This window comes from Sebastes fasciatus, chromosome 8, assembly GCF_043250625.1.
Source record: "Sebastes fasciatus isolate fSebFas1 chromosome 8, fSebFas1.pri, whole genome shotgun sequence".
NCBI classification, from domain to species: domain Eukaryota; kingdom Metazoa; phylum Chordata; class Actinopteri; order Perciformes; family Sebastidae; genus Sebastes; species Sebastes fasciatus.
Window position 1 is genome coordinate 10422134 of NC_133802.1, and position 21833 is coordinate 10443966.

General features: G+C 42.8%; 1 protein-coding gene across 7 annotated transcripts; it reads left to right on the forward strand.

Annotated features, from left to right (window-relative positions):
• Positions 1 to 466: 466 nt before the first annotated feature.
• Positions 467 to 21728, forward strand: hipk1a (homeodomain interacting protein kinase 1a). Of its 7 annotated transcripts, none has more exons than XM_074643276.1 (17): positions 467 to 883; positions 2372 to 3144; positions 4123 to 4496; positions 4585 to 4708; positions 6502 to 6621; positions 7775 to 7867; positions 8103 to 8284; positions 8371 to 8521; positions 9753 to 9957; positions 10110 to 10228; positions 12938 to 13075; positions 14786 to 14937; positions 15055 to 15207; positions 16219 to 16380; positions 16853 to 17046; positions 17231 to 17361; positions 19192 to 21728. In XM_074643276.1, the coding sequence occupies exons 2-17, from the start codon at positions 2413 to 2415 to the stop codon at positions 19609 to 19611; spliced, it is 3450 nt and encodes a 1149-aa protein (XP_074499377.1). In that variant the 5' UTR covers positions 467 to 883; positions 2372 to 2412; the 3' UTR covers positions 19612 to 21728. The 7 variants fall into 7 exon arrangements, with proteins under 7 accessions (XP_074499377.1, XP_074499375.1, XP_074499379.1 ...); XM_074643274.1 differs by having other exon boundaries at positions 2411 to 3144; XM_074643277.1 differs by having other exon boundaries at positions 468 to 883; positions 7775 to 7861.
• The last annotated feature ends 105 nt before the right edge of the window (positions 21729 to 21833 follow it).

The following is a 21833-nucleotide window of genomic DNA, read 5'->3' on the forward strand; positions in this document are numbered from 1 at the left end:
TAAGAACAGTACATACAGTATATACAGTATAAGATATGTGTGAGAGAAGTGACATACAGCTTTGTATGTGCAATATTAAATCTCAAGTACCGGTGTGTAGCCTACTTGATATATTTTCAATGATTATGTCAATAATATTGCACGAAATGTACCATAAATCAGAGTTGTAGTGAAGTAGAGCCTAATCCACACATCTTCTGGATGAAAACCTGATGAAAAACCTACAATATTCCCTCTATACTTATTGTATAAACTACAATTTTGATGCAAATATTGTTTTTATTTTTATAAAAAACATTTGTATTTTTATTTTTTATTGTTTTTTAAATATACTTGGTAACTTTCCACTATTGTTTTTTCCCCCCACTGATTCAGCTGCAGTTACACTGATTCACGTTCCTTAAAATAGATATTAGGTGCTCGGAGTGAAACACAGTGAAGAATAGACGATCTTTATTCTCTATCACTGCGGCCTCTGACGTCCATGACGTCACGCCGTTACGTACGACGTCCTCGGTAGAGAGTGCGTCGAGCAGACAGACAGACAGCCCTCTGGAGATGATGGAGCTCTGTCTAGTCAACAGCGCTCACTATGATGCTATCTGACATCTCCAGTGACATTATGCACATTTCGCTCGCTTGACTCGCGATGTGACTGCGGATCAGAGTCAGGTATGACTCGGCTGCTGTGTAGCTTTCTAGCTGGCTGTTAGCTGCTCCTCTCCTCCATCATCAGTCTGCTGCGGTCAGTCAGAGAGCTCCAGCAGGCGGCTAACAGCTCCAGCTGATCCGCTGCAGCACAACACACAGCCCGGCGAGGAGGAGGTGGTGATGAGGCCTTAAATGACAGATCGGAGACGGTGTGTTCAGTCATCAAATACAGGTATTGTCTCTCGTGAATAGGTAAAGCTAGGTAACTACCAGGCATCAAGTAGCTTTGATTGCAGTGGCGTTCAGGGACACTTGAAGGGGCCAAAAGCAGAAACTCTGACCCCCTAATGTGTGATCAAGGTGGGGCATCATACAGTAGCAGGTAGACATGGTGGGAGCACACTGTCAATAAACTGTCACAGGTGTGTTATGCTGTTTTTTTTGGCTCAAGGGATAAGGGTCATTAGTATACAGCTGAGACTTAATTAGTTAATTGATTCATTAATTAGTTAATTGATTCATCAATTAGCGCTGTGACATTTTTCCTGTGCTTTTTATGTACCTTTTTATGATTTTATGATATGTTATGTTTTTATCCCTGTTATTTCCTGATGTTATTGTAAAGGGCTATACAAATACATGTTGATTGATTGATTGATAATCAATTACTTAATGAGTTAATTGAAATAAATCTGTTTTGTTAATTCATCAATATTTTGGGTCATTTTTTTTTTTCAAGTAAAAAAAACACCATCCATTCTCTGGCTCCATGATATCTTATTTCTCTGGGCCTTTGTTGACCAAAATGTATTTTATAAACACTAGTTAGTAAGCAAGCAAATGTCAGAATGGATAGATGAAAGTATTAGATAAATGGTCGGAATGAAATATCCAGCTTCTGTCACTCTCAAGTGGTGGTAGCAGAAATGCAAACTTGACCAAAAATGAGACCAAGCACAAACATCTGCAATTCCAGGATCACTATGTTTTAATTGAAAAGAAAATATTGTAACAAATAATGTGCAGTTTTTTAAAAATTTTTATTATTATTTTTTTTTTATCGATTAATCGCTTGGTCTATAGAAGATCGTAAAAACCATCATAATTTCCCACAACTTCATCTAATCACTTGTTTTTCCAGAGCAGCAGTCCAAAATCTAAAAATATTACATTTACTTTAATACAGGACAAGGAAAATCAGTAAATTCCTACATTTAAAGCTTCAGTGGGTAGAAATGGAAATGGATTAAAAAATATATTTTTATAAAACTGTCATTATATCCTGACAGTAGTGCATGAAACAGGTAATCTGAAAAAAATCCGGTGTCCTCCTCCGGTGTCCTAATTACATCTGCAAGTTTTCACAAACAGGAGGAAAACAACCAATCAGAGCCGAGCTGGAGCCTGTTGTCTCTCAGCAGCTGTCAATCACTCTCGAACTCCAATCAAACGGTCAAACTAGGCAGCGCTGATCAAAAATGAATCAATATTCTGTTACTGTAATGCCTATTTCTCGCCTCAAATGCTTACCCCCCACTTTAACAAGCATTTTTGCTTAAAGAAATTACCTAAAATTCATTATCAAAATAGTTACTGATTAATTTCCTGTCAATCGGCTACTCAATTATTCGACTAATTGTTGTTTCATGTCTTGTTTGCATCATCATCAGTAAATAACATATTCTTAAATCCACCCATGTCTTGTCTCTGTTTTTTTTAGACGTCCTATTGATGGTTGCTGCTGATCTTTAATCCGCAGACATGGCGTCGCAGCTCCAGGTGTTCTCCTCTCCCTCCGTGTCCTCCAGTGCCTACTCTCGTTCGAAGAGGCTCAAAGTGGAGAACACTGCCTGGGATGTGTCCAACCAGCTGGGAGATAATGGTTACTACCAGCAGAGCCCCACCCAGGGAGCTGCACCCTCCACTTCTGGCTCCAACTTCAACCCGGTGTACAACTCCAACCAGACGCACCCGCCGACGGCCGGCTCCCGGGAGCAGACGGTGGTGCGGGCGGCGGACAGCACAGGTAGCGTTCGCGGACCCCCCTCCTCCTCTTCCTCATCCTCCTCCTCCAGCCGCCGCGTCAAGGATGCGGAGTCCTCCTCCCAGCCGTGCGACCTCTACCACAAGCAGTACAGCTTGAAGCGGAAGAGCGAGGAGGTGGACAGCAGCGACAGCGTCCAGATCCTGGAGGAACTCTCGGCCCCCGTGGTCTCGAACCGCACCGGTGGCGGAGGGGGAACCACCACGGCTCAGTCCATAGCACATTCCACTTCTACCACGAAGAGCAGCAACTCCCACAGCGAGGGCGACTACCAGCTGGTCCAGCACGAGATCCTGTGCTCGATGTCCAACAGCTACGAGGTGCTCGAGTTCCTGGGACGAGGCACCTTCGGCCAGGTGGCAAAATGCTGGAAGCGCGGCACAAACGAGATAGTTGCAATTAAGATCTTGAAGAACCATCCCTCCTACGCTCGGCAAGGTCAAATTGAAGTGAGTATGTTGGGTTGAAATGAATAAAAACTCCAGGGTGGACAGACAGAAAACAGCTGATAAACATCCATAAATCTGCTTAGAAATCACAGAAAAAAAACGCTCCTTGCCTGATAATTATCTGGTTTGGAATTTTTCTTCAGTATTAAAGTAATCCAGTAATAGTTGTCCGAACTAGGCGGCAACCTCCGGGTCTGAAAAGTGAGGCCAAAACCGAAGTGGCTTAAACTTGCATTCATTCTAATAGCCAGCAGGGCTCCTCTGGTTGAAAAAAGAAGTCTGATTGTATAGAAGTCTATGAGAAAATGAGCCTACTTCTCAATGCATTTATTACCTCAGTAAACATTGTAAATCATACCCCCCCCCAAACCTGTTTGTCTCCGTTCCATAAACTATTGTTTCACCAGCCTGTTCCCTTTATCTCCCCATATTTGGAGATCAACACATAACGGTATCTCAAGTTTTGTTTCTTGGTAAATCCTCCCATGTCTACCAACACCATTCTAATTTCTAAACCTTCCTTTGTTACCTGCGCACACATGGCCTTGTGGGTTAGAGATACAAACTTCTCTCCTCCGCAGAGAGACAAGTTGAGAAACAAGTTCTAATCATTTCTCTGTCAGACTGACAAAACAAGAGTGTATCATAACCACAGAAATCCCCCCATTCTGTTGGTTGACCTTCACACACACACACACACACACACACACACACACACACACACACATAGTAATAGCACAGATCAATGCTCCAACACTGTATATAGATATTATAGAATATAAGCAGTGAAAACAAAAACTAAGTGTGTAAATGAGGCGATTATTTCATGCTGGAACTACTTAATCGTCGGTTATGCATTATCACAGAAAGTTAGTAAAAAGGGTTAAGATACAAAACATTATTAGCTGGTGTTTTCTTCATTATTTATCTATTAATTAACACAATTCATGAACAATATCTTTATCTTCCTCCCTGTAGGTAAGCATCCTTAGCAGGCTGAGCACAGAGAACGCCGACGAGTTCAACTTCGTCCGCTCATACGAGTGTTTCCAGCACAAGAACCACACGTGCCTTGTGTTCGAGATGCTGGAGCAGAACCTTTACGACTTCCTGAAGCACAGCAAGTTCAGCCCGCTGCTGCTCAAGTGCATCCGGCCCATTCTGCAGCAGGTCGCCACGGCGCTGATGAAGCTGAAGAGCCTCGGGCTGATCCACGCCGACCTGAAGCCTGAGAACATTATGTTAGTGGACCCTCTGAGGCAGCCGTACAGAGTGAAAGTCATTGACTTCGGCTCCGCCAGCCACGTGTCCAAAGCGGTTTGTTCCACATACCTGCAGTCCCGATACTACAGGTGAGTACATCAGCCTAAAGAGCTTTGAATAATATGTGAATTACCTGCTGTGGTCATGTCAATTTCTTCACTTTTGATGTGTTTGCAGAGCTCCGGAAATCATTCTGGGCCTTCCTTTCTGTGAAGCGATCGACATGTGGTCGTTGGGATGTGTCATTGCTGAGCTGTTCTTGGGATGGCCCCTCTATCCTGGTGCCTCTGAGTATGATCAGGTCAGCCGCAGCACTCTCATATAATCAATACTCAACACTAATAATCAATAATCAACACTCTAAAACACCAGCGGCAGCACTCACTGTTGTGTGTGTGTGTGTGTGTTTTTAATAATTATTATACAGAACAAGCTTATAGCTTATGCATTTATAAGGGAATGGAGACAAGAAGATGAACAGAGACACGACACCGACCGCGCGGTCTCTTTTCATGTCAACACACAGAGGCAGAAGAATGATTTTTTACCGTAGTCTTTTCCTCGGACAGACGACCTTATGGCCGTTTTAATTTTGTTCTGAAGGCTGAACGCACGCTCTGCTGTAACACCGTAGACTGGAATTACCACACTCTCTAAACGTGGGATTTCCGCATCTTGCAAGCACTCGCTTCACCGGGACGAAATCCCGTAGCATGCACTCTCTCTGCACCAGCGGCGCAGCAACATCAGCACCAAACACAACAAACACATCTTTCTCTCTCCGTTCTCAGCCCTTCATCCAGACTAAAATGGAGGTTTTCTTTCCCCCACAGACGTCTGTTTTCTGAAACTGTCTCCAGAGTGTGTGAATGTTAAAACACCAGCTTGGTGCTTCAGTGTGTGTGCAGAGGAAACCGAGCTATTACAGAACTATGACGACAATTGTCAAACTTTTTTGGAGGAGGAGGCGCTCCAAGGCCTCCTCCAGTACGTCCAAATGTCAGACAGCCTTCAGATTTTCCCGTAAAAATTCAGTCAATGACGGAAAATATTTGGTTAGCGTGACCTCTGAAACACAGGTGTAATTACTAACATTAATTGTGGCCCTATTCCATTGAGGTGTGCCAGGCTCCTGGTATGGTGTATGCTGGCTTACTGGAATGGCTATGATACACTAAATAGAACGGAACCATAATAATTTGATCTATTACACCTGTGTTTACCCTGCTATGTTAGTCAAAGTGGCTGCTGTGAAAAGGGCGTATAACTTACAGAAACATTGCGTGCAATAGTCGACCTTCCACCTTCTCTTTCTCTCTCTCTCTGTTATTCTCTCTCTCTTAAACACACACACAGCGAGCGCCCCGAGGCTCACGCCGAATTCACACCAGGCAGCAGCGAAGTGCGGCAATTATAAAATTTTTCTGCTGCAGGCAGGTTTCACTTGTTTCAGGCAGGAAATAATTCTTTGTAACATAGGTCACAGGTGTCACAGGATCTGTTTACTGATTGGCTGCGGGTATTTTCTGGCCACTAAACTTAAACTTTCACCAACTTTAGTTTGGTCACACTTTGACGCTACTCTGGTGTGAATTTGGCGTCAGTCCTCAGCTACATGTATTTTATTTCGGTGAAAATGACAAGTTATTGTCATTAAAGAAAGTTGATTTAATAAAAAAGACTTATTAATTAGTTACTTATTTAATCTGATGAATCACTTTATTCAAATAGATTGTTTTAGGGTGATAGACATTCAGAGCTTCATTCAAAAACCTCAAAAGAAGCTTTGAATGTAAAAAAAAGAAAAGAAAAAAAAAGACCTTGGGTGCAGCCCTAGTAGTCAGTTCATTCATTCATTCATAGTGTCTTTGTCAGGGTGTCAGACTGATTTTAATACTGTTGTCACTTATTAATAATTCAACATCTCAAAACATGTTTGAGCACATGTGACAGTTCAACTAAAATAATAATTAGTGTTTGCACATCAGTTTGGCAAGTTTTTGTGTAAACCAACAACACCTCCTTCAGAGGCCTTAAGGTGATAATTACTGAATAAACTGACTCACCCTAGCAACTGACTTTTTTTATTTTCAGATTCGTTACATTTCCCAGACCCAGGGCCTTCCTGCAGAGTACCTGCTGAGTGCAGGAACCAAGACCAGCCGCTTCTTCAACAGAGGACCCGACTCAAGCTACCCCCTATGGAGACTCAAAGTATGTGACTCCGCAGAGATGGAGATTTATCAGACTTCTTCTTATCAGATTCTGTCATCAAGCGTATGTACAGTACATACTGTACACTACGACAGCATATTAGGGCCAAGAAAAAACTCAGAATTTCCAAGATGAAGGTTGTAAATTTACTAGAAAAAAACTCATAAATTTACCATTAAATCAGTATGTTGTTTTCTGCTGAATAGGCCCAATTCACGGCGATGTCTTTTAAAAATGTCTGGATGCTGTGATAATGAGGTGATTCTGGGCTAAAATCACATGTATTTCCTCCGCAAGTATAATTTCATTAGGTCATCCACTGCAGTCATAACATGGACTGTATATGAGAGGTGGATGTAGTCACCATTTGTGGACTGCTATTTTGAAGCCTCGAGTTTGGCATTTTGGCCGTCGCCATCTTGTTTTTTTGCAACCAGAAGTGACACAATTATATGACACAATATTATTGACATATATTATGCTGAATAAAAAATGTTTAGGTGACCAAAACATTTTACAATTGACTTTGATGAACTGAAAACACACTGTGAAAGGGTTAAACCAGACAACGCTGTGGTAGTGACCTGTCAATCACAAGGTAGCCCCGCCCTAAAGCATCCCCTGCTTTATCGTTTATTTGACTCTAAATGGGACCATAATTTACTAAATGAACATCATGCTGTATTGAAGAAGACTTGAAACCAGCGATTGAGACCTTAAACTCATGTTTACAATGTTTACTGAGGTAATAAATCAAGAGACAAGTAGGGTCATTTTCTCATAGACTTCTATACAGTCAGACTTCTTTTTGCAACCAGAGGAGTCGCCCCCTGCTGGCTGTTAGAGAGAATGCCGGTTTAAGGCACTTCAGCATTGGCTTCACTTTTCAGCCCCGGAGTTACCCACTGCATAACACATGGCAAGCGGTGGCGTCTGTGGGGTGATGAGGTTGCTCCAACAAAAAAAAGTGTTCTTTTATCTCGTAAATTTGCGAGATTTTATTTCTTTTTCTTTGTAAATTTACGACTTCAGTTTTTTTTTCTGAATATTACCCCCCTGCTCCGGCTCCGTAATTGATTATTTTTTTTACCTACTATGGCCCTGATATGTGGTCGTAGTATACTGAGGTTCCGCTGTGGTTACTTTTCTGCAGACACCTGCAGAACACGAGGCAGAGATGGGCATCAAGTCAAAGGAGGCAAGGAAATACATCTTCAACTGTCTGGATGATATGATGCAGGTGAGGGTGAGGATGAAGCCGTCTACTTTCAGATCTGCTCCTGCAGTTGACAGAAATATTGTTGCTAGAACTGGTTTTGGAACTGGTTATTTTAAGGGGTACTAAGTGGGACACCCTGGGTGTATGTATAGGCAAATCATTTTGGGTGTGTCAGTTCACACTATTACCAGACTTCGGATGCGATGTCGTTAGGTGTACCAGGATGCGGTTTGACAAACAGAGGCTTGCTGTCGCCCTGCAGGTGAACATGACAAACCTGGAGGGGACAGACATCTTGGCAGAGAAGGCTGACAGGCGGGAGTTCATAGACCTGCTGAAGAAGATGCTGACGTTAGACGCAGACAAACGCATCACGCCCATGAAGACGCTGAACCACCCCTTTGTTACCATGACTCACCTGCTGCACTTCCCTCACAGCTCACAGTAAGTGCAGCTGTGGATTTAGCATCGCAGTTAGTTTTCAGGGTTCTATTGTTTGTTTCTGAGCTTTTTCAATTTTTATTTTACAGCGTGAAGTCCTGTTTCCAAAATATGGATATATGCAAACGCAGATGCAGCGCCTTTGAGAATGGAAAAAATATGTTTGCGAGCAACAATACCCCAAGTACAGCCACCAACCTCACCGTCACCTTCAGTAGCCAACTAAACCAGCACAATCAGGTGAGAACATCGTCTCTGATCTGCCTCATTGAGTCTTGTTGATCTCATTTTCATTCGTTGCAGGTTATATCAGTAGCTTTTTAAAGTGATGAAGTGATGACATTTTGGACAGACATGGATGTAAACTGCAACTTCACTTGTTGGTAGAGGCATACAACCACGAGGCGGTAATTCTAGTTTGCCTGGTCGGGCAAGTGGGTCAGACATCTACTGGCCCGAAGTCAATTTTTACTTGCCCCAATAGAAACTGTTTTATTTATTAGCAGTTATCAAGTAACAACAAAGACTAAAGTTAATTGTAAAGTATAATCTTTATTTAGGTAAATTAATCTGGAGTTTCGCTCACATCCTCTAACGCAGGGGTGCCCAATACGTCGATCGCGATCTACCGGTCGATCGCAAAGGTAGTGTGGGTAGATCGCATGGCATTAAAAAAAATAAAAAAATAAAAAATAATAATAATTAAAAAAATTTTTTTTTTTTTTTTTTTTTAAAAATAGACGTCAGCCAACAAATTGCAACACTGTTTCACCTGAACTCATCTGGAGTGGAGGATGAGATTTTGACACTACAAGCTGACATTCAGCTTAAGTCCAGGGCTCATGGACAGTTCTGGAACTTACTCACAGAGGAAAAGTACCCCAACATGAGGAAATGTGCTACCTCCTTGACTGCATTATTCGGCTCCACTTATTTATGCGAGTCAGCCTTTTCCCACATGAAGATTATTAAGTCCAAATGCCGTTCCACCTTGACTGATGATCATTTGGAAGTGTGCTTGAGGCTGGCTATCAGCAGCTACTGTCCGGACTATGCATCCCTGGCTGATTCCATTCAGTGCAAGTCATCAGAGTAAGGTAATGACAAAAAATGTACAGTTATATTGTACAATATGGGTTCATGCAGTTATGCAAGGTACACCAACATATATTGTACATATAAAGAATACTCAATATATTTATAAATAAATATATGTTTTGCATTTTTATAGTAGGTAGATCATTTTGACTTGGTCATTTTATAAGTAGCTCGCATGCTGAAAAAGTGTGTGCACCCCTGGTCTAACGCCACCAAACCATATATGGCATTCATGTAAGTGAGCCTATACATGCACGTGCAGGTGGATGTAGAACAGGTGAGATTTGCATTAAAGCCCCAGGACTTTCTTGCAGAACTCGACTCATCTTTTAAGGCGTCGATCACAATGTTGTCTGCCTGTTGTGTCTTCCAGATGGCCTCGACGGGAGGCCAGTCCCTGTCCCTCAGCAGCAACGTCCCGTTGCTGAACTACCAGCCCGGCCTCTACCAGCAGGCCACCATAAACATCCCTGGCCTGACCCAGCAGGGCGTGCCTCTGCAGACCAGACCCACCCAGCTCTGCGCCCAGACCGAGCCCTTCCAGCAAACGCTCATAGTTTGCCCTCCCACCATCCAGGGTGAGAAAGCCAGATGTTAGTGTCATGTTCCTTCAAAGAAAAGAAATCTTTTGACCAACCAGCAAAAAATGGAAAGAAACTCCATAATCCCTAAATTGCTTTTGTTATCTTTTTTATACATAATATCACCTTCCTCCACCTTTTCCTTCCAGGTCTTCAGACGTCCAACAAGCCCTCTGGTTATCCAGTGAGGATGGACAACTCCGTACCCCTAGTTCCTCAGAACCAGTCGTCCCAGTCTCTTCACCTCCAGCCCAGCATGCTGGCACAGGTAGGACTCACTGCATGACCACTAGGGTTGGACTTTGAATCTGATTCCAGTATTGAATCAACACATCGATCGAAAGGTTCAGCACCAGCAGTGGTGGAATGTAACTAAGTACATTAACCCAAGTACACTTTTGAGGTACTTTACTTGTGTATTTCCATTTTATGTTGCTTTATACTTCTACTCCCCTACAATGCAGAAGGAAATATTGCACTTTTTAATCCACTGCATTTACCTGACAGCTGTAGCTACTAGTTACTTTACAGATTAGGAGTTAAAATAAAAAAACATAGGCCTATAAAAGGAGTTCTATAAGATTAAATCACCTTTTTGGCTTGTGGCAACTAACAAAAAAGCAGTGTCACATTTCAGATGTCTATTAGTAGTTTGCAGTTCCACTAAGGAGACATTTCTCCTTTACACTTATATAATGGTTTCATTTTAATAATGTTTCGAGGTTTCAAGAGGTCAAATTGTTCAATATATCCGAAAAAACATCAAAGATTAGAGAAAATATGAAATATAAATGATTTTAGTAGTAGAACTTTATTTCTTCTTCCAGTCTTAAACCCCGAACTGTTGGCAGACTCATCAGTGCCACCCCGATAATTTCAAACATGTTTGATATTATGGAGTTTAAATCTGGATGATTACGTCACCACAGATATTGCTTGTGTTGCGATAATCTTAATAATATCCTGTAGTGTGTGATGCGCCATTATTTCCAAATCTTGTAGTTTGTGCATGTTTGAGATTAGAGAGAAGGACATCTGTGAAGATGCTCTTTGTGTGTGTGATGCAACCCGATTTCAAAATCGGTTAGGATTTTAAAACTCCTGTAGTCTGAGCCCTACTTTACTTGTTATGGTACTTTTCCCTAATACCTAGTTCACACTACACAACTTCTTTAGCCCTTATTTTCCACCCGCTGACAGGTTTTGGAGCTCCTTGACAAAAGCCCCAGATCAGAGGCAAATCCGCGTTGGCTCGGCGCTCGCACATCGGCGCTCGAGCGCCACGTTTGAATGGTTCAAAGACGCCGATGCCTCGCAGACACATTCCAGATATCTAGCATGCTAAATAACTGGAGGGGTCGCCAGTAACAATAGGAACTTACTGTATGTGTTGCATTTGAAACACGGATCAAAGTTGTTGTTGCACCTAGGGTGTTGGATGTTTGAATAAGCTTAACACAGTGGCTTATCTACATCGGGGAAATAGTAAGCATGTGTGCCGACGACAACATCAACAAGCATGACTACGCCCGTGTCACTTCTCGCTTGTTTTCGTTACCTCATCGGGGATTCCTCCTGGTGAAAGATCTTGTAGTGTGTGACCTCCATTCGCCGGACAGTCATGTAGTGTGAAAACCCTGACTTAAAGACTCCCGATTACAAGACAGCAAGTTGTGTAGTGTGAACAGAACAACGATCTGACAACTTTGAAAGTCTCGTAGTGTGAACTTGGCTCAAGTAAAATATTTGAGTGCAGACTTGAAACTGTCAAACAGAGAAGGCAGAGAAACACAACAGCCAAGTTTTATTTTGCCATGAATATATCCATATGATATAATTTACCACTGGTGACATTTGTCATTTAAAGGGACTATTTGTAACTTTCAGAATTGCTTATTAACAGCGACACCTGTGGCCGTTAAGTCAACGAAAGTCAGCGTCGGGTTCGCGCTTGCTCACTCTAAATAGACATGAACGAGCATCGCTCAAAACAGTGATGTGACACACGTCAGCTAATACCACAATATCACTCTATAGTTCACCTGCTTGGCAGTAATGTTAGCTGACCAGATGAAGGTCTCTCCATGATTCAATGCTGATCTTAGTGTTGGCTTTTCCGGCTGAAGCAGACGATAACGTTTCTCGCTGCGGAGCCCCGTCACTTCACAAGACATGGGAAACCTCTGTTGGTCTGGAGGAGCTGCAGCAGTTATTTCTGCACAAACGTCCACTTTCACTAGATATTCTCAGAGCTAAACTAACTCTTCTGCAGTGTGTAGTGTGTGCGCGTTCACGTGTGGAGCGAGAACGAGCGCGGCGTGTGAGTGAAGGCAGGCAGGCAGTGGAGCAGAGTACAGCAGAGACTCCGGCCCAGGAGACCAAAGATACGGTCTCCCTCTCGTACTACGACCGCGGCCAACAATGTTCTGCAAGACGGGCTTCACTAGATATAACTTTGAGGTTTTGGTGCTTCTGTGTAGTTTGTGTTTGAGTCTGATGGTCGGTGTCCACAGGGAGTCTGAACAGCGTAGCCACACGCGAGCACGCAAATGTGAGCGCGCATGGGATACCGACCCGGTAGATTTATACGCTTAAAAAGTTACAAACAGTCCCATTAAACCAGTGAAATTGACGGTCAGTGTCGGGTAAAGATAGATAGATAGAGAGAGACAAAAGGTTCAATAAGAGATTAGTTATCCTCAGAGCTTAGTGAATCAACCAGGAGCCAGATCCAAAATGGAGCCATCTATTGGGACCTAACCCCGATGACCCCGTGCATCTGTGCTTTGGTTTTTGTGTGTGTTGATTGGTCATGTATGTTTGTTTATTCTCCACTCACAATGATTCAGAATATCAGTATTGTGTAACTGATCCAAAGCAAAGACTCCCTCTTCTTCTTTAGGATTCACTAGACTTTGGAGCCGTTTCTATTATGTGTCCTCTCAGTCTTATCACCTCCCCTCACACCTCCTCCCAGGCCTCCCTCGACCCCCTGCTGGTAAGCAGCCTGTACGCCTCCGTGGCGGGAATGTCGCCTTTAGGCTCGGTCCGGCTGCCAGTTGGCTGCAGGGGTACGAGCCTCGGTGGCTTACTGGATCAGAGTGCCTCAATGCTGGTAAAACACCATCATCACAACTGGTTGAAATCTCTTCTTTCTCTCTTCTTCCTTCTTCCTCCTCCTCCTCCTCCTCCTAGCACATGTGTGTAAGCGGTGTGCAGCAGAACGTGGGACGCATGTGTAACTCACCAGTCTGGTTTGTGCTTTTGCTTGCAGCTTCGGTGGCCAGATGCTTAAAACTAGATTCCCGACTAAAACTTGGAACAGAAAAGTGCATACGCATATTCTTTTTTGGCGGATCTATAAAGCTGCAGATACGCATGGTTCTTTTTTTTATAAATCTCAATCATTGTGGAGTTTTTCCACTCTCACAGTTTACCATAATGAATGTAGAAACACCCTTAAACATCTGTTTTCATATCGATACGTGAGCCTCCACCACTCTTTAGACGTGTCCATGAGAAGAACGGCAAAGAAGAAATGCAGTTGAACCGATTGTGGGCAACAGCGGGGTTCTCCAACAGCACCAGAGCAGCTGTCATTACGCACGGCTGTGGCTATTTGTAGCGCCCCTATTACCAATTCATCACATGTACCTGTAAACCATCTTCATCTGTGATATCTCATTCATCATTATTAACCCTCTGAGACCCACAATAGACCCACTTTTGTCACTGAGTAAACAATGAACCTAACCTGCATGTCTTTGGACTGTGGGAGGAAGCCGGAGGACCCGGAGAAAACCAATGCTAACCCACGCTAACACACTAACACACTAACACACTAACATGCAAACTCCACACACTAGGGCCCCAAGCCAGATTCGAACCTACTACCCTCTTGCTGTGAGGCCTCTCTACAATGAAATGGACACTGGGGACTAACATCATCACACATGAATACAATTGGGCTCAAGACTGTTTAGGGACCCCAGTATGCAGAAATAACACATTTATACTGTATTCAAAAAACTGCATGGTTTTTGACCCAAATTGCATGGGCTTATCATGAAGTGGGCATGTCTGTAAAGGGGAGACTCGTGGGTACCCATAGAACTCGTTTTGATTCACATATCTTGAGGTCAGAGGTCAAGGGACCTCTTTGAAAATGGCTACGCCAGTTTTTCCTAGACAAAATTTAGTGTAAGTTTGAAGCGTTATTTAACCTCTATCCCGACAATCTAACATGACATGGTTGGTAACAATGGATTCATTGCGTCGTCTAGTTTCATATGACACCAGTATCTTCACTCTAGCTTTAAAACTGAGCCCACTACAGCCTCTGAAAGACAGTAAAGTCAGCCGGGAAACGGCTGTGTTTTTAAAGCTTTAGAAGCTTCCGTCACTATTTAGTTTTGTTTAAAAAAAAAAAGTAATTTCCTCTGTTTTTCACAGCGCTGGACTGCTTGGAATCAGAACCTGAATTAAATGTTGTGTTTTTTTTCTCTTTCTTAAAGCTTGGTTAGGTATTTGCAGCTCTCTGCACAGGAATAAGTCCGGATGGAGATGGTGGCCGTGCGCCATCACTCTCGAGCTTTGTTCAGCTGTCAGTGTGTCAGGGTCTGCTGGATGTCTTGGTGGTCTATAACCTGCATGTGCTCATCATGCCTTTTATTTCAGTGTGATTCTCTAAGAAAATAACTCTGACTTCTATTCTACTACGGTCGACACACTGCACTTTGTCCTCTTCTTAATGTGTCACCGCTGAAGTTTAAGGTTTTTGAAAAGTGCAATATTTGAACGTGTGTTTATGTATGTGTGCGTACAGCAGGGCTGGCCAGCAGGAACACAGCAGATCCTCATCCCTTCCACATGGCAGCAGATGCCAGGCATGGCCATCCACAACCCCGGGCAGGCGGTGGTGCCTGACTCACCCATGGGAGCCCCGATCCCTGACAGTCAACAAGCTTCTAGCTGGAGGTGAGTTTAGTGTCCTCACGCTGCATTTTAAAAGCTTCAAGTCAGTCTAATATTAAAACCATAATGGAAAGTTTAGTAAATATAAGAGCAAGTTAACTGTGTCCTTCCTTTTCACAGGGGTCGTCATGGAAACCAATACGATGGCGTCAGCCAGCAGGACTCTGGTGTTGGCCGTCACGCTGCCTCCCAAAGCCACAACTCAGGGGCCGCTCACTCAAGATCCCAACAGGGCAAGAGGTCAAAGGCTCGACATGCAGAGAGCAGAGCAAGGTATCCTGTCACACTGTCACACAGTCACATTACCTGCGCTGTAGTGTTGCTACTTCAATCCCTGGCTTCTCCTGTCCACTTGTTCAGACAGTAGGGCAGCAGCAATTTTCATTAAACCTTTAATCTACTGTCAGAAAATTATGAAAAATGACAGTTTCCCATGAAATACACCATCCTGCTGCCACAAATGCTCACTAGAGCACCAAATGTGGATTAATCGACCACTGAAATAAGTAGTTGAAATCCACAGTGCCCAGCTGTTTTAGGAAATGTTTGCAGCCTTTTATAAAAATGAAAGTTTATATTCATGACCTGCTTTAAAGTCTTCAGGAGGAACCAATGTGCTTGGGGGCTGAGAGCCACATACAGCGTAGGGAAGTTGGAAAGTACTGAGAGACGGACTAACACATTGTTGGTTTTGGTCTTCTTAAGGGGATTTTTTGACAATAATAAAAATAGAGATTAACACCTTGGGCTTAAAGAACAAAGCTGGTGCCATCAAACTGCTTGTTTCGTCCAACCAGAAGACCAAAACCCAACGATTATTGTTTTCTATCACATAAGACAATGGTTTATGGTTTTTGCTTGAAAACAAACGTGGACGATAAATTGATTATCAAACTAGTTGGCGATTTCATTTTCCGTTAATAAACTAACTGATTCATCGACTAATTGTTTCAGCTCTACAAGACACTGAACCCCCAAATTGATTGTGTTTGCAAAAGTAAAGTTCCTTTGGACAAAAGCGTCTGCCAAACGAATGTAATGTAGTGTGATCCTTTTATGTGCTCTAGTAGTGTGTACTTTATTTTATAAGGCTATAAGAACGTACAATTATTTAATATTTAATATAAAAATTTATGAAAATTAATGTTATTTGAAGCAAGAACAAGCTGTTAAGGAAATGAAAAGCAACATAAATAGGTGGCAGGCTATCTCTGCTGCTTAAAATCTTTAAATAGGTTTTGTATTTGCAATAAGACAGTGATGGAGCATCTTCTTCCCCTCCAGGCCCGTGTCGTCGGCAACCACCGTGGTCCACAACACTTCTGCTTTTGCTGGTGACCAGTCTCAGCCCATCGTCATCTCGGACACGCCCAGTCCCGCTGTCAGCATCATCACCATCCACAGCGACTCGGAAGACGAGGACGACAGGAAGTTCCCTGCTGCCTGGTGAGCTCATTTCCTGTCTGTGGAATTTGAATCTTCACAGAGAGAGGTTTTTATTTTTGCTGAAGGGTTTTACTCCTCTCTTAAGGCCTTTACACACCGGGGGGCATGACGAATAAACGACACGAAAGTGCGAAATATTGTATGTTTCGGGCTTTTAATGTCAAGGTTGAAAGCGGTAATAAAGTTTGCCATCTTGGTTCGGACGACAGAGCCTCCATGTTGTTGTTTCATAAATATAGACGCAACTCAACCCGTTCCGCACAACGTGATTGGTTGATGCCCTTTATTAGCGACACGAAAGCTCAGAAAATCGACCTCATTCCGAAAAAAAAGCATTTTTTCTGCATAATATTCACGCTCTGTGTGAAAGTACTCATGACTAAAACAACAGTTCAAAAAAATATACTGACGTACAAATTAATTGCAGGAAAAAATGCCCCACGTGTGTAACGGCCTTTATTCTCTCCTGCAGCTCTGGAACAAGCCAGAGGACCAACGTGATCAGCTGTGTGACGGTGCACGACTCCCATGACTCCGACTCCTCCACCAGCAGCCCCCTGAGCCCCAAGACCACCTCGCAGCCCGCCAAGTCTCTGGCCATCGTTTTGCCCTCTGTGAAGAGCCAGCCGGGGGAGAGCACAACCCACAAAGCTCCGGCAGCTCCAGGTCCTCCAGGGCAGAGATCCTCTGGTCTTCATATATTCATTTTATTTAAAATAACTGGATGTGGATCCATTTTAGTTGCACTAATAATCAGCTCAGCTCTTAGATTGACAGGTTAAACTGATCCATTTGACTTCACTTCTACTTCTTAATGCTCATAGTATTCTGTCTGGTTTTGCACTCGTAGATCAAGCTACATGTGGCTCTGGAAAATCCAAGAAAGGGTCCACTCAGCAGTCCAGTCGGGCGGGAGATTCCAACACCGATCGCCATCAACGGGCCGCATCCAGCAGATCTCAGCCTCTCAACCTGAGTCAGGTAACAGCTTTTGAATGTAGCTGATGTCTGCCCAACAAGGTGAACCCATAAAGAGTCTGCTTCTGTCCCAATGACCAACATTTATCTAGCTGTAGCTACTCTGGCCATTACTTGCTATGCTTATAGAAGCTAGTCGATCTCCTGGAGCGCCGCTAGTTTATGTGAGTCGTAATGTTAAATTGAGAAAGAGAGCATGCATCACAAAATCACTAAAGCACTAACAGTTCAGGTAGGTTTGATTAATATCGTGATATTACCGTTTATTGTGACATTTTTTGGCCCCAAAAATCGTAGCAAGAACCTGTGATATCCTTAATTTGGACATGAATAATAATATTCATGCTGAATCCAACACAAACTTAAACGTATTCAAGTCTGTCTTAAAGCAAGCCTATAGGCAAGGCAAGTTTATCTATGTAGCTCATCTCAGCAGCAAGGGAATTCAAAGTGCTTTGCATTAAAACATCAAAAGCATCGAGACAAAATGCAAAAGAAAACATTATAAATACAATTAAAACCAGTCATTAAAGAGCCAACAGAATAGAAAATATAGACAAGCTAAAATAGAACAAGACAGGTATAAAATACGAGAATGAAAGTTGCAGTGCAGTGTAAGAAATGAATAATTATATGATTTAATAAAAAGAGAGTTGCAGCAGACCTGCAGTTTTCTGGGAGCTTGTTCCAGATATATGGAGCATAAAAACTGAACGCTGCTTCTCCATGTTATGTTTTGACTCTGGGGACAAAAAGCAGACCTGTCCCAGACGACCTGAGCGGTCTGGATGGTTCATAATGTAGCAGAACATCAGAAATGTATTTTGGCCCTATATCATTCTAGGCTTGATCCTTGTGAGTGGATTCTGGAAGCAGTGACGAGCGCTCGGAGAACTGGATCACTCAAAGCAGGGTTCAATCAAAATGTATAATGAAACATACAAGAGTATTTATGACAAACTATTTCCATGAAGCTCGAGTAGGTAGATGACGTAAGGTTAGATAAGAAAGAGGCACTGCAGAAAGGAGGATAGTTCTCAGCCTTCACACAGATAAGGTGAGCTAGGGAGTGAAACCGGTGCTACAAACGGAAAGGACAAGGTCAGGGTCTTCTCAGCAAGGAGTATAACAGATTATTCACAACCACGGCCAACAACTGAATTGTGGGATACGCTTGGGTCTGAACACTGCTCTAAAAAGTTCTGAGGATAAGTGTACCTCAAGTGCGGCTCAGGTGTACTGCGTGTTGACATGGGACACACTGAAGTGCTAAACGCACTAAAGTGTACGTCTGTCCCGATACCCACACTTGCAGTGTTGTTTTTGTAGTGTGTCCCATGTTGGGGAAAATACCAACACACAGTGCACTTAAAGGTACAGCATGTAGGATTTGGTGGCGTCTAGTGGTGTGGTTGCAGATTGCAACCAACTGAGTACCCCCCCATGCTCACTGAGGTAACGTGAGCCACCGAGTGCAAAACCGTGGCAACGCCGTTCACCTCACTCAGAGGCCATTCTTACCATAATAACGCCACTTTAGAAGCAATGGAAGTCAGGCGGTGGCTGGCGGTACCACGGTTTTGCACTCTGCAGCTCATGTTACCGTAGTTTCACAAGCGTGTCTGAGAACTACAGTGTAATGTTACACACTGTTCCTTTAAATTAGACTGCCTCACTCTAATTGTTGTGTATAAAAGAACTTGAACTTGTGTCCCACTGAGCTCTGATAACCTTCCACATGCTGGCGGTCTTGTGGCAGTCACCAGAAGAATACGACACACAAGTGGGCCCTTGAAGTGTTGGTATTCATGACCCCTCTCTCTGTTGTTTCAGGTACAGCAGTCTGTGATGTCATCATCCCACGACCAAACAGGAAGCACTAGCTCCCTGAGGCGGCAGCCCACGTACCCCCCTCCCGCCTCGTCCCACTCATCCTACCGGCTTCACGAAAACACCCTCTTCAGCTCGACCCCGAACCTGTACGCCTACCCGGCGTCCGCCGCCCTGGCCTCAGTGTCCCAAGCTGTGGACCAGATGCAAGGTGGCTCATCCCGCCACGGCAGGGCGAGCGGGGCTTACTCTTCCCTGGCGTTGCTCCAGAAAAGCGGCAGCCTGGTCCTGGGAGGGTCTGCTCCGGGACAGTACGTCAACCACCACCACCAACAGCAGCAGCAGCAGCAGCTGGGAGTGCAGCCTTTCCACCACGCAGGTGCTACTTACCAGCGAAAACTCAACCAGTATCCCTACCTGTAAAGACTGAAGCGCTGCATGAAGACCAAATGGAGACCGAGACTAGAGACGAGCACAAGCTCACCACGGGCGGCTGTGATTACTTTTAATTTTCCTTTACTGTCCAGTCCTTATTTTTACAACTTTCTATGATTATTTTCTCCAAAATAATCATAGAATGTATTTATATTTTAATCATGGTCAGTTTTTAAAAACATCTATTCCGAGTTTTTTTGTGTCGCATACAGCAGGTTAACAGCGACAAACAGTGCGGTCTGTATGTATCTGAACCATAGACCATGTTTAACCATATGTATATAAAGATGGACGACGCTTCTCCTCTTCCTCCCACTGTACAGAAGTGAAGCCAAAATATCTCGAATACAGGAGCTGCCATCTTGAGATTCTGACATCATTTGGAGCCAGAGTCTGCGCAGTAGTGTTCGAGCAGTGGAGCCGCGGTATCGGTATCTAGAAGCCACAGAAGCTAACAATTTAGCAAGCTAGCAAGCGAGTAACATAATGCAGGAAATGCAAAGTAATGACAGAAGGAAAAGATGAGGCCGTTGGGAATATCAACATTTTCCTCAAACCTATTATAAAATTACGAAGATTTACAATATACGACTAAAATTGCGATATATTCACTTATTATGCACCAAAAAATGAACTTCCATGGCCTCTGCCATTTCTGACAACATCAACAAACACGTCACAACTCATGAACTCAGAGCTTTAAGAAACTTTCCACTTACGATGTCATGAATACCACAAGGCTCATATGGACTCTTCTCGTGAACACGGTAAACACGACCCCATTTGAAGGCACCATATGACCTATACTGCAGCCAGCCACCAGGGGGCGATCGAGATCTTTTGGGGAGCTGTCATGTTGTCCTTCTTTATATACAGTCTATGATATGAACAGTGACACATTTCTTGTTGTGTTGGCTCTGTAATTCAGTACATTCGATTTTGAAATGAAACAATAAGTATGAGGTTTAAAGTGCTGAATTTCAGCTTTAATTGAAGGGTGTTTACATCCACATCAGATGAAACGAGTAGGAATTGTAGCCCTGTTCATACACAGTCCCTAAATTTAAGGGACCAAACATAAAGCTGAAAATTCTACTATACAGACTGTAATGTTAAGTTGATTTTTAACATGTAAAGCCTTTTTTCATTTTATTTGAGGACTGAGTATTGAGAAGAAAGTGGAACTTGACCAACTATTATGCTGCTCTCTATTATTATTATTATTATTATTATAATTATTATTATTATTATCTTCATAGCCAGAAACTTGAAATAATTGTTTAAAAGTTGCATTTACGTACACACAATCGCCTTACTTATTTACATCAGTTTCTTTTGTTATTTTAAACCTTAATATGTCAGCACATCATGATAAGTTAGATGTTGTATGTTTCATTTATGAATGTACTATGTGTATGTATCTATTATAAAAAAAAAAGGATAAAGTAAGCTACCGGTATGTACTGTATAATGATGTGTCACTGTATTGTTTTCCATGTTAATTCTGTTTTAGTGCTGGCCATTGACTTGATTCTAATTATATGTTTAGTATGTTGAATGATGCAGTACATTTCAGTGTAGAGTAAGGTGGTATTTAGAGGGATCGATGTGTTTTTTACAGTTTTAAAGGTATTCTTAAGGTCGCATGTGTCTGACATGGAGTAGCATTCAGGAGAGGTTCGTAAAAACTGCAGCTGCACTGATTTCCAGCGGCGTTCGCAGGCGGATTATTGATGTTACGTTTAATTTGTACGACAAACACATTAATGATATTGGGGAACATGTAAAAGCTCTTGTCTTGTGAAGTGGTGTCTGAAGTAAAAAGCGTGCACATCTGATTGGGTATCACACTATCATGTCAAAGCCATTTAGATTGCAATTGTAAAATTCACAGCAATGCGTTTGAATTGTGAATAATCAAATCTGACAAAAGATGATTTATAAAAAATATGAATTGATGTTGTAACGGCTTCTAAACAAATCATTGGTTTGGTGAAATGGTGGTTGTTCTTACACTCCTGCTGTGTTGTGAAGTGTTACATTACATAGAACACACAATGAACCTTAACCCGTATATACGCAATAAAAATCTGCTCAAAACAGAATCTGGGACTCATTGATAATTAAAACTGAAGAAAACTGTCAAAAATGTCCATATTTTTTTCAAGGTGACGTCTACAAATATATTGTTTTGACCGACCATCAGTCCA